Source organism: Thalia democratica, chromosome 7, assembly GCF_965202585.1.
Source record: "Thalia democratica chromosome 7, ktThaDemo2.hap1.1, whole genome shotgun sequence".
NCBI classification, from domain to species: Eukaryota; Metazoa; Chordata; class Thaliacea; order Salpida; family Salpidae; genus Thalia; species Thalia democratica.
Genome location: NC_139171.1, coordinates 49148644 through 49163812, shown reverse-complemented (window position 1 = coordinate 49163812; position 15169 = coordinate 49148644). Strand labels below are relative to the sequence as shown.

The following is a 15169-nucleotide window of genomic DNA, read 5'->3' as shown; positions in this document are numbered from 1 at the left end:
TTATGTTTTTCTTGGTTTTAATTTTAAAAAAACTTTTATTTTAAACAAGCTGCCATTTAAGTATGTACTTTACCAGTTAGAAATTTTATTCTGTGTACTGTTTTTATAACTCTTACTTTTAGTTTTGGCTAGAATTTAATAAACTTCCAAAAAATAATGTTTTTGTAAATTAATGTGTATTAACTATAACGGAGTTGTCATAGTTTAATAACTCTAAATCAGGGTTTCCCAAACTCAATTACTATATCGCCCCCTTTTCAGAAATTTGAAAAATAATCGCCCCCCACGATTTTAAATTGTAGTTTTTCTCTTGAGTACAAACTTTTGAGCCTAAAAGTTTGTGTTCGATATGTAATTTAGTCTGGTATTTCTTATGCACGCACTTTTGGGCTGTGTTTAAAGTAGTTTACAGGGCTTGGGATATTAAGTTACAGTTGTTTTCTTAATTGCCCAGTAAAGTGTATTAAATTACTTAAATTTTAAAAAGCCTTGTTTAATCAGTAATCAATCCTGATTAAATATAAACTGTTTTGAAACTAATAAAACTTTTAGGGTTGTGGTAGACAACTTTTGTAGTCAGCAATTCATGTTTACTAAAAAATCTTTTCTTGTTTCAACTCGTTAAAAAAATGTAATTGCAGGCTGCATAATTTAAAAAAATAACATAGAGAAAATTAAAAAGCTCGAGCATAATTGTAATAAAATGATTTACTATTATTGTGATCTAGGAAATACTAAAGTAACTGAAAACCAAAACTGTATTTCAAAATCATAAGCATCAAAAAACTAAATTTTGTTTATTTTGCACAAGTAGTTTTCAAGTTACTTAGCGGGTCGAAGTTTGATTGGATCTGGACCGTACGCTACCCATCTGAAATCTTAACTGAAATCTGACATTATAACTATCTCTCATTTAACGAATTTCGGACATTTAGAAGTGAATACTAAGTAACTTATTTAAGCCGCACAAAATACTTAAATTATTTTATAAATAGGCATGTTTTAAAATTAAATACCTGAGATTAAAAAACTATAAAAGAATGAACAGATCATTTTACACATAGTAAAATAAATATTAAAACACCATTGCTAATCTAGTTTTAGGAAGTTTGACCGACTAGCTTATTATCTCATGAAAAGTGGTTTTATCAATAGCTTCTGTTAATGCAGTAAAATTATTAATTTCAATGCTAAGATATACTTAAGCAAGTTAGTTGTAAAATTAAAAATTTAATTTTAAACATTTTGAACTATATTTTTTGTAGTAGAATATCATTAAATAGTGTTTTATTTTAGATATCCTTTAAAATAAAAAACTGTAATTCTAACAACATTTTTTTCTTTATTTAAATTGAAAATTAAAAATTAAAGAATTTACAGTTAATTCTGAGAATATTCCTTTTAATTAAGTTAAAATTTTGTTTTGTAACTGTAGCAGTCTTTTTGATGGCTTATTTAATTCTGTTTAGAAATGAATTTTTAATCTAGCTATCAGCCTATAATTATTTAACAGAGGAAAATAGTGAAACATTAAAAGCTAGGAAAAATTATTAAAATAAACAACACATTTTAACTGTCCAAATATTTTGAATTAAGATAAAACAAAAAAAAGTTGTACTAATAGTTTGAATATCCTTAATATATTATTTTTTTAACAATAATATTTCAGCTTAGAAAAAAAAATTTAAAATCTTTTAAGTGAAAAATTTGAAGTCATTTCAAATAGAGACCTCAAATTTATACTCTTTCAAAGCCAAAATAATCTATTATGAAATAAAATCTTTAATAGTTATCAAGATTTTTTTATTTATACAGATTAAAGAAGTAATAACAAAAATATGTCAAATAAATTTCTTTCAAACAAATACTTTAACCACTATGCTATAAAAACTTTTAGTGTAATGTAAATCGACAAATATAAACTACAAAATTAACCAGGTCAAAACAAAGCTATTAACATAGTTAAAACATAAACCATTTTATAAATACAGTAGACTTCCTCTTCAGTTCGCACTTTGAACAAAATCAAAAAGTTTAAACTCAAAAACTGTTACCATTTTTTATACAAAATGATAAATTTAAATATGTTATATGCAATAACGTTATGAATAAACATGAAATCAAGTAAAACATAAAACAAACGTTCATAAAAAAAAAAGATCTATATAAGCTATTAAATATTGTGTATTTTTTGTTTTATTAATACTTAGTTAGTAATAGACTTTATTTAAGTTAAATTTAAGAAAATATAAATTTGAACTTTTTTTTTGGTTAAAAAGTGCGAACTCAAGAGGAAGTCTACCGTAACTAATATTTATCAGGAATTATGCAAACCTGTTATAGAATAAGTAACTTAGAATAACTTTTAATATAAAAAGACTACTTAAATACAATACAAACTAGATTAAATAAGAAGTATTTTAAAAGATCAAATAAATAAATAAAACTTTCATAAAATAATGTCTGCTACTGAATTCTAATATAATGCGAAGGATGAGGTTCATGAATTCTTGCAAGTTTTTCTAATCTGTTTCTAAATCAGTCAAATAAAGCCTCAAGTCACCTCATTTACAAATATCTAGATTAGATATTTTGCTCAAGATGTTGATAACTAAACTAAAAGCTTTCTCAACAACATAGCTAGAAGGAAAAACTATACACAACAATCTAAATTCCTCTCAAATGATTGGATACTTTTGCCTTAGTTTTTGTTGAGTCCAAAAGCTTTCATATCGTTCTTGGAGAAAAAATTACCTTAAATTCAAGGCCAGTTTGTAAGTCTGAGAAGGTTTCCTGTGAGTCGTTTACTTCAAAAAGATCTGCCACGAAAAGGATCTATATTTTTATCTACATGATAGCTTTTTTGTGTCAAATCGAAATTTTACTACTTAATATGTTGAAATTGTTAAAAATTCCAGATTTTTAGATTTTTTTTTGGTTAAATTGTCAAATTCCAAGTTTTTCTATGTAAATTGGCAACCCTGTATATTTTTATTTCTTAGTCTAACTTAATGACTTTTCAAAAAACAATTGGAAGTATCATGAGGTTTAGTTAATATAGAAAACATAGATTTTTACAAACCATTTATGATCCTAAATAACATATATTTCAGGTTAAAAATAGGTAGAGGAATTCCGATCGTCTATGATCTATGTAATTGTTAAATAAGAAAATATATGTAATTAACATGAAAGTAGGAGCCATAAGTACTTGATTTTTTTATCTATATTTTACATAAACACAATAAACTTTTTTGTTTAAGTTTTACCTCAGGGTCAAATATTTAATAGCAAGTTAAAATTAGTAAAATAGCAAGATATAAAGTAAAAATTTTATGACAGCCCAAAATTTTAAAATCGCCCCCTTTTCGCCCCCATACTAGTTATCGCCCACCCTTTCGCCCCCTTACTAATTATCGCCCCCCGAATTACTAAAATCGCCACCAGGGGGCGATATCGCCCACTTTGGGAAACCCTGCTCTAAATTGTTATATGCCTAGTTGATATGTTTATATTATAAGATATGTTAATAGTTGTAGTATTAAATATAGTGAATACCAGTGTAAGCTTTTCTAAATATTTATAAATTTTTGATTTGGTGAAAAAAAGCTTTAAAAAAATTTATAAGTTTATAGCTTAACCTTATATATTGTAATTTAGAATTTTCTGATTACCTTAGATATTACTTAATAATATAACCCAACTGTCTTAAAACTTAAGTTGTAAAAATATATTATGCTTGTACCTGTTTGAACTTTAAAAAAAGGCTGTTTTAAAGTACTAGGCTAAAAATTTTAACCTTCAAATAAGACATTTACTTGAAAGTCTTGATAAAATAGTTTTTGTTTTTTAAATGTTATTACAACATAAATACAACTTATCACCATTATATAATACATTTTGTGTTTTTAAAGTAGATTTTTTTTACATTGTCATTTACGTGAAGAATATACTATTTAGACTACGTTTGATCTTAATACTATGCTTGTTTACATATTTTTCATTACAGTATTTAATATTTAAAGCTACAGAAGTATCAAAAGCTATTTATACTGAGTATTGTGCTGTGGATGATCCAAGAACAAAAAAATTGCAAGTTTTTAAATACTATTTGTTGAAAAAACCAGCATATATTAGCTTACTTATTTTTTTTTTTTTAATTACAAGCTAAGTTATAATTTTAAAGTTTAAATCACTCCGGTTCAGTTTTGAATTAATTAGTTTGGCATTATATCGAAAACATATGACAAAGGGTGTGGAGAAAACTAATAAAAAGATTTAAGGCAATTTTCAGTGCAAATACAATAGCTAATAGTGATAAATCGTTAAGATACATATTCGTCTTGTTGGGTTAGAACTACTTAATTAACATGTTTACTTTATTTTGACAAGGTTTGATCAAAGTGATATGATAAAACCTTTATATAAACTTGAGCTTGACTCACGGCATACGAAAGTTCAGGCTTAGGCTCTGTTATAATTTGTCTAAGGTTTTCTTTATCACATTCAAAGAACTTAGACAGAGTTGATCGTACAGTTTAGGAGTTACCATTTTTCCTAAAAATTACTTTTGTGGGCCCATGACTTTAAAAAATATACTATAAAATAAATAAAAAGTTAAAAGCAAATTTGTTATTAAATGACAATTCTTCTGTGTACTGAGAAATAAATTTAGAGCTTATTTTATATTTGTTATACAAAAGCTGTTTAAAACAATAAGCACGTCGCGGCTATAGATTTCTACTAAGCGGTTGCCTACTCCGTACCTCGTCAGTCTTGTTTATTTCAATAATTTGTGCATGAATTCCATGAATAACAAACTTATTAAGAGTAATATTACTATGTATATAAACTTTTATCATATTTTACCAAAAAACTTTCTTACTGGACTTAGATAAAAATATTTATTTGACTTATTTTCACCTTTTTATTACCTTAAGTGTTAAATAAATAAATAATATATAACTTAAGTTAAATCATGTATAAAAAATTTAAAAGCAAAGTTCAATCTATCTAAAACAGTTTTTATATATCATTTTTATCCAAGATTAAAATTATTTTTTTGAAAGGTCGCACTAAAACTTTTAAACATCTAAATAAGTCCAAGATATAAACGTATTCAGAAATATTTTCTGCTTCTTAATTGACACATTTACTTATTTTATCATCAAAGACCCAATTTACACTAAAGTACTGTAAATTGTTGTAAAATAAGTTGTACACCAGTTTACTTCGATATATTTTAAAAAACATATTTCAAGCTGACAGCACTATAAAGCTGATAATGTAAACTGAAATTATTTTAAAATATTAGTTTAGCTCTATAACTTCTCAACATTTACTAAATTTTCGTCTTACACAAGAAACAAAATTCGCTTATAAGTTAAAGTTTTTAATTAATACATATATTTTCACTTGAACATTCTAAAAACAGTTTTCTACGACTAGCACAAGTTAACTGATTTCATATTTTATTTTAACAACCACACAACAAAAAACTAAGTTCATTATTTTCTACTCACAATCAAACATTGCAAAATTTCAGCACCAAACGTCGCATTTAGCCTTCAGAACCTCCACGACTTTCCTCGAAACTCCGAACTCGCCCTCCTTCAGCGCCACGCAGCACAAAATGGGCTTCGCAGCGCCTGGAGCAGCTTGCTGGGAGTTCCCCTTCCTCAAGTTGTCGATCACCTGGGCCAGGGTTCGCGCGAAAACTGACGTCGCTTCGTCGTCCTTTCCGAACAACACGTTCAGCTGGTACGTGGAAGGCCGGTTCTGTGACGTCACAACGTCAACGCTGACAAGGGTGCCGAGCTTCCGCGATGACGTCACTACGACTAGGTCGCGATCGTGGAACGAGCTGACGTGCACGTCTACGCTGCAGTCGGGGGAAACCACCTGGGTGGAGAACTGTTTCAACTGAGGGAGTTGCGGTTGGTTCTGGTCCCCTCCTTCTAACAGGGAAGACATCTGTGAAAAAATTTATTAAAATAGTAAATCCGCAAAATTCTTTTTTTTATACAGTTATTTTTTAATCACTTACTATACAGGATTTCCACTCGTTTTTTCAAGAAAATTTCCAGGTTTTCCAAATTTCTTCCAAGTTTTTAAAAGTACACATGTTTGGGTCTATTTTTAGTTTAAAGTGAAGATTAAGGTAAGAGCCTGTGTTAAATAGTATAAAAACATTGAAAAGATACTGTAAAGCTACTTTAAATGTGTTTTTTAATTTTGAAAAACTTGATGATGAAAAAAATGTTTTATTTTTATGGTAGATTTTTTGAGTCAAATGGAAGTTTTACTCTTGAACATGTAAAAATTGTTAAAACTAGAGGTTTTTTTCATAATTTATCAAATTCCAGGTTTTTCAGGTAAAGTGGCAACCCCGGCCATAACTTAAAACAACTTTTTTATTAACTGAAATAAAAAAAGTAGCACACAAAAAATTATATATAGTTTGCTAGTAAATGACCAAAACCGTATAGCTAATTTGCGTTTGAAATTAAAAAATTAACCAAATTATGTTTAGCTACATTATATTTGCTGCTATATGTCATTGTTTTAATTTTTTTTTTGTTTAAAACTAATTGATATAATTCAATTACAGGCTAAGAGAAAAACGTAATTTTTTATCTTATATAGAATGATTTTTTTTTAAGCCTATGGTATAATCTTAAATAGCTTTGAAGTGATAATAATTTTATACATTTTCATTTAGTTAAAAATGTTTGACTACTGCAAAACTTTTAAATAAAAACAAATCAAACTTGCACTTTAATATTTTTGGTTTACTATCATTTCTAATTCGCTATCATTTCTAACCCGATCATTTATAACCCGTTTTAACCCAATCATTTCTAACCCGATAATTTCTAACCCGATCATATCTAACCCGATCGTTTCTAACCCGATAATTATTAACTCGGTCTGTATTAACATGTTTATTTATTATTGTTTTAAAATAAGGTTTGTTTTAAAAACAAACTAATCTCAACAATGTTGTTTTTTTTAATGAAATTTAGTTTTTTATAAAATAAAACTTAATTTTAAGATAGCTTTTGTTAAATTTAATTTTTGATGTTTATTGCTATTGGAAGTTTGTTATCCTACGCTAGACCCAGGCATCAAAATCTGGGCCGCTTAAACTGAATAACACTTAACAAAGAGACGAAAATGTATATACCTTAAAACCAAAAACACAGTTTTATCTAATATTTATATATTAACAGCAAAAGAAATCAACACTTTAGTATTATACTAATTGACTTATTTATGCTTTGAAGGAGAAGGTTTTTAACAAACTTGGTTTTAATTCCATAATAAGCAAGTTTAACATAAATTCTTTCACCGATCAGTGATTTCCAATAAAACCAAACACAGCTACACAATCTTTCAATTTAAAATTAACTTCCGATTTATTTTCAACAAAAAACCTTCTTTTCATAGTTCCGCAACACATATTGAGACGATTTAGTAAGTTATTTCTATGATTTTAGTGCAGCCACTTAGGTTACTTTTATAAAATTCATTTAGAACATACTAGAATTTCAGAATTCAAAAAAACTACAAAAGCTCATGAATTTAATTTATTCTTGTTCAAATATCAACAAGATATACACATCCTGACTTTTAGAGTTAGGTTCTGTATATTTGTGCAACCGTTTGGCATTTCATTGTTTTTTTTTTTTATCAATTGTTTTTGTCTCTTTGCCAAAGCATTATCAATACAATTAAAATAAACATTATTGAAATTAAGGTACAGACAATTGTAAAAAAAAATTAAAAATTTAAGTGCATTAACTAATCACTAAATTTAAAATTTAAAGTCTAAAGCACATTAAGAATACAGGTTAATTTCTAATAAAGAAAAAAATCATGACATTTGTAGAAATTTAGAGGTGCAAAAAAACACGGAGAATAAAGTCAATAGACTTCAAGCTGGCTTTTTTGTAATGAATAAAAAGTAAATATGTTGCGTGTAATGGTCGTTTGAAAAAATTGTTGATTAAAGGAAACAAAGAACTTGATGGAGTTTTTATGAACTTCTGCTCCTAGTTACACTTAATTTAACTATAATTAAGGCCATAGGGGGGTAAACCATGTTTTTTACAAGTTGATCTTATTTTATAGAGTTTTTTTAAGCTTCAAAATGCTTTTTATTGTTTTAGAAAATTCAAATTATTTTTTGAGATATGACCAGTCAAAGTTAGGCCGCATAATAGGTTCCCTATGGGAAGGAAAAACTAAAACAGCGAAAAAAGACTATTTCATTTAAAATCTATCTCCTCCTATATTCTTCAAGCAATCTTCTTCAAACTTTCACAGTCTAATCTTTATACAATAACAAAAAAACGTTACTTTGGAATTAAAAATTTTTTGTTATTTTTTTTTTTTTGAAAATTTTTTTTTTTAATTTTTTAACTTTTTTTTTTAATTTTTGTGATAAAATTTTTATTTTTTTTATTATTAAAATTCTAAAGTAACGTTTTTTCCTTTTATTATAAGGAACGTTTCCTGGAAATTTGAAGAAGATTGCTTGAAAAATGAAGGAGGAGATAGATTTTTAGTGAATTTATAAATTTCCAAGAAAATTGACCCCAAAAAATTTGCAGTCCATACGTTTATATTGGAAAATTTTTACAAAAACTTTAATATCTCAAAAGTTAAATGATATTTTTAAATTCTATAAAAACTGGCTTGTAGTTTGAACTTAAAGCTTTCATATAAAAGTCAAAGTTAATTTTTGTAAAAAAAATGTTGGACCCCCCCTATGGCCTTAATTTATTATTTTATTTCAAAATGTTTTTCAGTAATTTTTTCGTTTTTACTTACGTTATTTAAACTGTTCATAGTTAAGTAAGTTTTAAAGAAATTTCTGTCAACTAAAGTACTAATTTAAGTCGTATTTAAAACACTTTGTATATTATATAGATTTGAGTAAAGGTTTTAAAGAAGATTACTTAGGCGAGATTTGATTAACCTCGGACTTAATATACAAATAAACATGTCTGATAAATTATTAGTGACTTTTTTTGCACTAGGACTAAGCAGGAATTTATTAATGATAAGAAATCAAGACGGTAAATCAACGTAACATACTTATGCGGTTTGTTATATAACATAACTGTTTTAATATCTAGGTTATACTTAAAAGTCATGCTTTTCCACTTAATGTGACAAAAGTATTTAATTTCTCCTAACTTTTGTTTGAATTTCATTATCATAATAGACCTATGCAAGTTGTATAACAATTTGTAAAAGTTATTAAAATGATACTTTAAACTAACCTACTATAAAATGTTAATACATTAGTCAGCAACAATACAACAGACTTACAATGTAGTTTTTAGACCGTAATATAAATAAAGTTTTAGTATCTTAATATTACAATTGTAATTGTTTACCTTTTAAAAAATTGATAGTTATGTGAATTACTATAAGATCCAACTTAAATATAGTTATAACTGCTTACTTTAAAATCCTACAAAGAAGAGTACAAAATATTGTTAAGTAAACAATTTAGTGAATTGTATATGACTAACTAAAAACGTCTGTTAAAGTAGATTGAAAGAACAAAAAATTATGAAATTATGAAAAATATTGAATTTATGTGTAAATTGAAAAATCAAAAAATTAGGTAATAAAAATAAGTTAAACATACATAGTAAATAAAATACTAAAATCATAATTTAAACTAACAATGTTTTTTACATAACACATTAAAATCACAAAGTTTTAAAGAAACTAAAAATATAAATATAAATTATTTTAATAATTTTATTAAAACTAGTTTGTTTTTGCATGAAATCCAGATTAAAAAATAAATAAAATAAACAAGTAGAATGGGTTAGAAACGATCAGGTTAGAAGTAATCGGGTTAGAAATGATTGGATTAAATCGGGTTAGAAATTATCGTGTTAGGAATGATTGGGTTAGAAGTAATCGGGTTAGAAGTGATCGGGTTAGAAGTGATCGGGTTAGATATGATCTGGTTAGAAGTGATCGGGTTAGATATGATCGGGTTAGAAGTGATCGGGTTAGATATGATCGGGTTAGATATGATCGGGTTAGAAGTGATCAGGTTAAAAATGATCGGGTTAGAAGTAATCGAGTTAGAAGTGATCGGGTTAGAAATGATCAGGTTAGAAATGATCGGGTTAGAAATGATCGGGTTAGAAGTGATCGGGTTAGAAATGATTAGGTTAGAAGTGAACAGGTTAGAAATGATCAGCTCCCAATATTTTTACACTAAGATTTTAATAAAACATACAGTAAATTTAATAAAAAATATGTTAAACAATATCTATTGCAAATGCTTAGCGCAAGTATTTGAAAAAATTATTACACTATATTTTTAGTGGCTGAACAACTACCTTGGACAATTGACTATTTCTGATCAAACTTGCTTCCACCGAGACAATTTGGAGTCGGTTCAATTTTCCCGCCTTTTTTCAACCACTGTTCTTCCGTGTGAGCTTGTATGGCCAAGGCGTGTATAATCTTGTAAAAATTTGCAATGAAGCATAGGTGTATGCAGGGTTTTAGTTTTCAAGCTTGTTTTTTATATACCATACAAATTAACTTAAACTAATTTGATTTTATCAACCATTTTTAAAGCTATTGTAGAAACATACTTAAATTAGATTGAAACTTTTAACAAAAAATTCAACGTTAATAAAATTTTTATACAGCAAAATTATTGTTCTTTGAAACAAATAATCAATCACAAAATTAGATACAATCATCAAAACAAACGTAATTTGAGTTTTACATGAAAATTTATAAAACTAATACAATGCATATGAAGTTTGAACAAGATAAAAACTTGATTGATTTAGAAAAATGACTATTGATTTTGAGAATTCTTATTTTTAAAATAAATACACAATGTAGCCTTGCTATAACTAGTTTATATACTTGATAAGAATATAGGTAACAATAATAAAAGCGCTTATTTCTTGTTCAAAAATAAAAGTTTGTGAATAAACTAAGTACTTTAAGTTCCTCAGATAAAGCTTGATTGACACTCCTGTGTTTTTGAATTAAAGATTTCCCTTTAAATTCTTCTGAAACAACAACTACCTGTTGAGAATAAAAACTATTTTTTATACTGTTTAACAAGTTGTGTAAGTTAAAATTAATACTTAATATAATTTAAGAGTAAGTACATAAGTAGTTTAAATAAATAACTTGTCTAGGAGGAGATAGGTTAAAAAAATGAAAAACTATTTATAAAAATTTAATACGGGTTAATTAAAAATAAGTATTGACAAAATAACATTTACTAAAGATTAATAAAATATTTTTACCAAATATTGACCTAAAACAAGTGCAAACCTTGAAATGAGATTCGGAACCTTTTGGTACTGAATGTTTATAACTTTCGTTGACGACTGCTAAATAGGATGGACTGAAAAACTTTGACAGTTTGTTTTCAATAATAGATTGGATCGGACCTTTGTTGGATACAAACCAATTATTATATTTACTTTAACTAATGGAAGTTGATTGTAAATATTTTTTTACTGTATAACTTTTGTACAGATTTATTACTAAAATACTTTTTTCTGACTAAATTCAACAATTTCCAAAAAACAACTGTTGGGATATCAGATTCTTTAAACAATAAAACGACTAATCATCAATCATTATTTAACTTTTCACCAAAACATAATTAATAACTCATTGTTTATTTATTAAAAGTTAAGTAAACCATAACACTTTATTCCAATAAGCAAAACTGCTTTTTGACTTGTTAACAATGTTGTAATTGTATTTAAAATCAAGCACAAACACAGTTTTTACCTTTACAACCAGCCATAAACCTTCTGAAAATAGTTTGATTTATACTTGCTTTCAACATAAAACGATTATTTTCTATTTTTAGATCCTGCCAAAGACTTTACTTTGCGGGTTTCTACAAACAGAACTTCTTGATCAACTAAAAACAAAGTTTTTTTAAGTGTGAAATATGTATTTATTATTCATCATACTGTAATTAATAATGACAAAATTTTACTTGTAACATTATATTATTTAATCTAATCATAAAATGGTAATGAATAACTTTAGTCACACAATTTTATATTTACAAATTTCTTTTGATTGTTATTAAGTTTTTACAGACATAGCTACCATGAATATTTTTTTTAAGTCTACAAACCAACGCAGATTAGCACTTTGCATTATTTAAATCAGCTCTTCTCCGTCAGTAAGTTGAGTAACGTAAAAAACCATATATACACTAAGGTACTTAGTGAATTACTTAATGTGTGCAGATTTTCTATGCGCAGCTTTTAAAACTTTACTTTTTAGAAACGCCGGTTAGTTTAGCAAACAAACAAGTAGGAAAATTAGATAATAAACTCATTTGATTAGGCGAAAACAAGTGTTTAATTTTTTCATACCTACTGGGTCGTAGCGCAAAATAACAGCTTTTGGTCCCAAACGATCTCGTTTGTAAAGTCTTTTGATTCCGCTACCTGAAAGAGATTTGCACTCCACTAAAATTCGTCTGTTCATACAAAATATGCATTAAAAACCACTTAAAAGATGAACTCAAGGTTGCCACTTGTTTTTTCCAAATTTTTTCAAGGTTTTCCAAATTTCTTCCAGGTACAATTTTTGGGTCTATTTTTAGTTTAAAGTTAAGTTTAAGGTAAGAAAATGTGTTAGATAGTATAAAAACATTGAAAAGATACTGTAAAGCAACTTAAAATATGTTTTTTATTTATATGATAGATTTTTTGAGTCAAATCAAAATTTTACTATTGAATATGTGAAAATTGTTATAATTCCAAGTTTTTCCGGGTTTTTTAGTGTTTTTTGTTCGAAATTCCAGGTTTTTCCAGGTATTTTTCAAAAATTCTCAAATTCCATGTTTTTCCAGTTTTTTTTTTGCCTAAAATCTCAAACTCCAGGTTTTTCAGGTAAAGTGGCAATACCCTGTAAACTTCAAGTATGATTTTAAATGCAAACTAATAAAATTAAAGAAAATGATTTTAACCAAATTTATATTCTTCTAAGTTTAAAGCAAATTCATAACTTAATTTATGTTCTTTTTTGTAACAACTTTAAATCAATTAAAATATAATAAAACATTTGAAAGGTACTTTTTACAAAAATAAAATAACACAACTACTGCTAATAAATTTTAAACTACATAAATACTTTTTTTTTTAATATAAGACTTCAATGTAAGTTTCTGTGAGTTAAAAGTTTTTATTTTTTTATTTTAGAAAACGTGGGAGCAAAACAAATTATAAATAAGTGCATTAAAATTTAATAACATTTAAAAACTAAAATTTTAGCAACTTAAAGTTTTCACGAAGTTATAAAACTTAAAACAGTTAACAAATTTTTTAAATTGACATTCTAAAATCTTAATTAAAAAAGACTATGATTGAATGCAATAAAAAAAAAATTACAGTTTTTCAACAGTGAGTTTATTTTTAAGGGAATTGTGTAAACAATTTAAATAAAATAAGTAATTTTCTAGAGATAAATATTTATACAAGAATTTTTTTTAAGTGAAATTTAATATAATTGTTACCACTACTTTGAGGATAAAGTCAGCCTGAGTGACAAAAAACTATTGTGCCATGTTTGATTTAGACATCAAACTAGTCTAAATCAGCCTGTGTTTATAAAACAGTTAATAAAATATAGTAGAAGCCAAAAACTAAAAAAAAAGTAAATTTAGTACTTAAAAAAATCATAATAAAAAATATAAAATAATTCAAGAGTGACAAACAAAACTTTTAAGAAATTTTGATTTAAAATTCATAAAACCAGTCTGAGATTTAGAATAATAAGTATACAAACCAGGGTTGCCACTCATTTTTTCAAAAATTTTTCCAGGTTTTCAAAATTTCTTACAGGATTTTAAATGTACACATTTTTGGGTCTATTTATAGTTTAGAGTTAAGTTAAGGTAAGAAACTGTGTTAAGTAGTATAAAAACATTTAAAAGATACTGGAAAGCTACTTTAAATATGTTTTTTAATAAAAAATATTTGATGAAGACAAAAAAATTTTATTTATATGATATTTTACTATTTACGAGTCAAATCAAAATTTCACTACTAAACATGTGAAAATTGTTAAAATTCCAGGTTTTTCCAGGTTTTTTGCCTAAATTGTCAAACTCCAGGGTTTTCAAGGTTTCCAGGTAAAGTGGCAAACCTGACAAACTAGCCTGAATTTTGCTAAAATGCTTCAGACTGGCCTGTGCTTTAAAAAAACAGAAAAAATATAAACTAGACTGAGTAAGTGAAAATCCTGTTAAAATGTAATTATTAATATGTAAAAAATAAACAAAAACTCACGTTGGCTTTGCTAAGGCTGTAAAAAATAAAAATTTAATAACATTTTATTTTATTTATTATGCTTTTAAGATATGCTTTGCAAGAAAAACAAAGTTCATTTTATTTTGCAATACCAATAAATAAGCTTCTGTACTAACAGTGATAAGCTTGCAAACTTTTTGTAAACTCTTAAGTTTTAATTTTGAGTTACCTAATTAAATTATCAGGAAAAAAAAATATTGATAAGCCATAAGGTTTAAAACTAGTTTTCAAAATTTATTATACTACATTTCATTTTTAGTTATAGTTTCAATAATTTGTTGAGTTAAAATATAAGTTTCTAATGAATTTATATAAAAACGTACAACAAAATAAAAAAAATCTTTATAATAGCCAACCTTTAAGTGATTTTTTACAACTGTTAAACTTTAGTTACAATAATTAAAAATTTACAAAATTCTAATATTATTTTAAAACCGAGATGCAAAATCAAATTAGTTTTTTTTTTCAACTTAAATCTGAAAAAACACTAAATACTTTTAAACTTACCTCTAAAGGTTAAGAACATTTCCAGCCAAAAACTAACTTTTTAATTTTTTGTCTAAAAATATTTATTGTTGAAAAACAAAAATATTCATAATCATTTTGTTAGATAATTTTATTTTGTAAATATGTAAAAAGCAACAAATATCTTTGATTAAAGGTTGTTTAAATAAGAGTTATCTAAATTTGAAGCAAAACATAAAAGAATAAAAGTTTATGTTTGTTACCAAAAAATAGCTTAATTTGTAAATATTTACTTTACATAAAGTTTACAATTAATTACTTTCGAACTGTCAAGTTACGATTCAAAGTTAATA

At 26.0% G+C, this 15169-nt stretch overlaps 1 protein-coding gene across 2 annotated transcripts; it reads right to left on the bottom strand.

The window, feature by feature from the left end:
- Positions 1–5083: 5083 nt before the first annotated feature.
- LOC145840370 (DNA-binding transcriptional regulator BolA-like) lies at positions 5084–14912 on the bottom strand. Of its 2 annotated transcripts, XM_082947614.1 has the most exons (8): positions 14859–14912; positions 14331–14346; positions 12411–12517; positions 11809–11944; positions 11341–11459; positions 10999–11085; positions 10377–10503; positions 5834–5973 (listed from the first exon to the last, which is right to left on the bottom strand). In XM_082947614.1, the coding sequence occupies exons 4-7, from the start codon at positions 11864–11866 to the stop codon at positions 10390–10392; spliced, it is 378 nt and encodes a 125-aa protein (XP_082803740.1). In that variant the 5' UTR covers positions 11867–11944; positions 12411–12517; positions 14331–14346; positions 14859–14912; the 3' UTR covers positions 5834–5973; positions 10377–10389. The 2 variants fall into 2 exon arrangements, with proteins under 2 accessions (XP_082803738.1, XP_082803740.1); XM_082947612.1 differs by lacking the exons at positions 11341–11459; positions 11809–11944; positions 12411–12517; positions 14331–14346; positions 14859–14912 and having other exon boundaries at positions 5084–5973; positions 10999–11013.
- Positions 14913–15169: the final 257 nt, after the last annotated feature.

Excerpts from the sequence above, each read along its gene's own strand:
- LOC145840370 (XM_082947612.1), bottom strand. The coding sequence starts at position 5,973 with ATGTCTTCCCTGTTAGAAGGAGGGGACCAGAACCAACCGCAACTCCCT.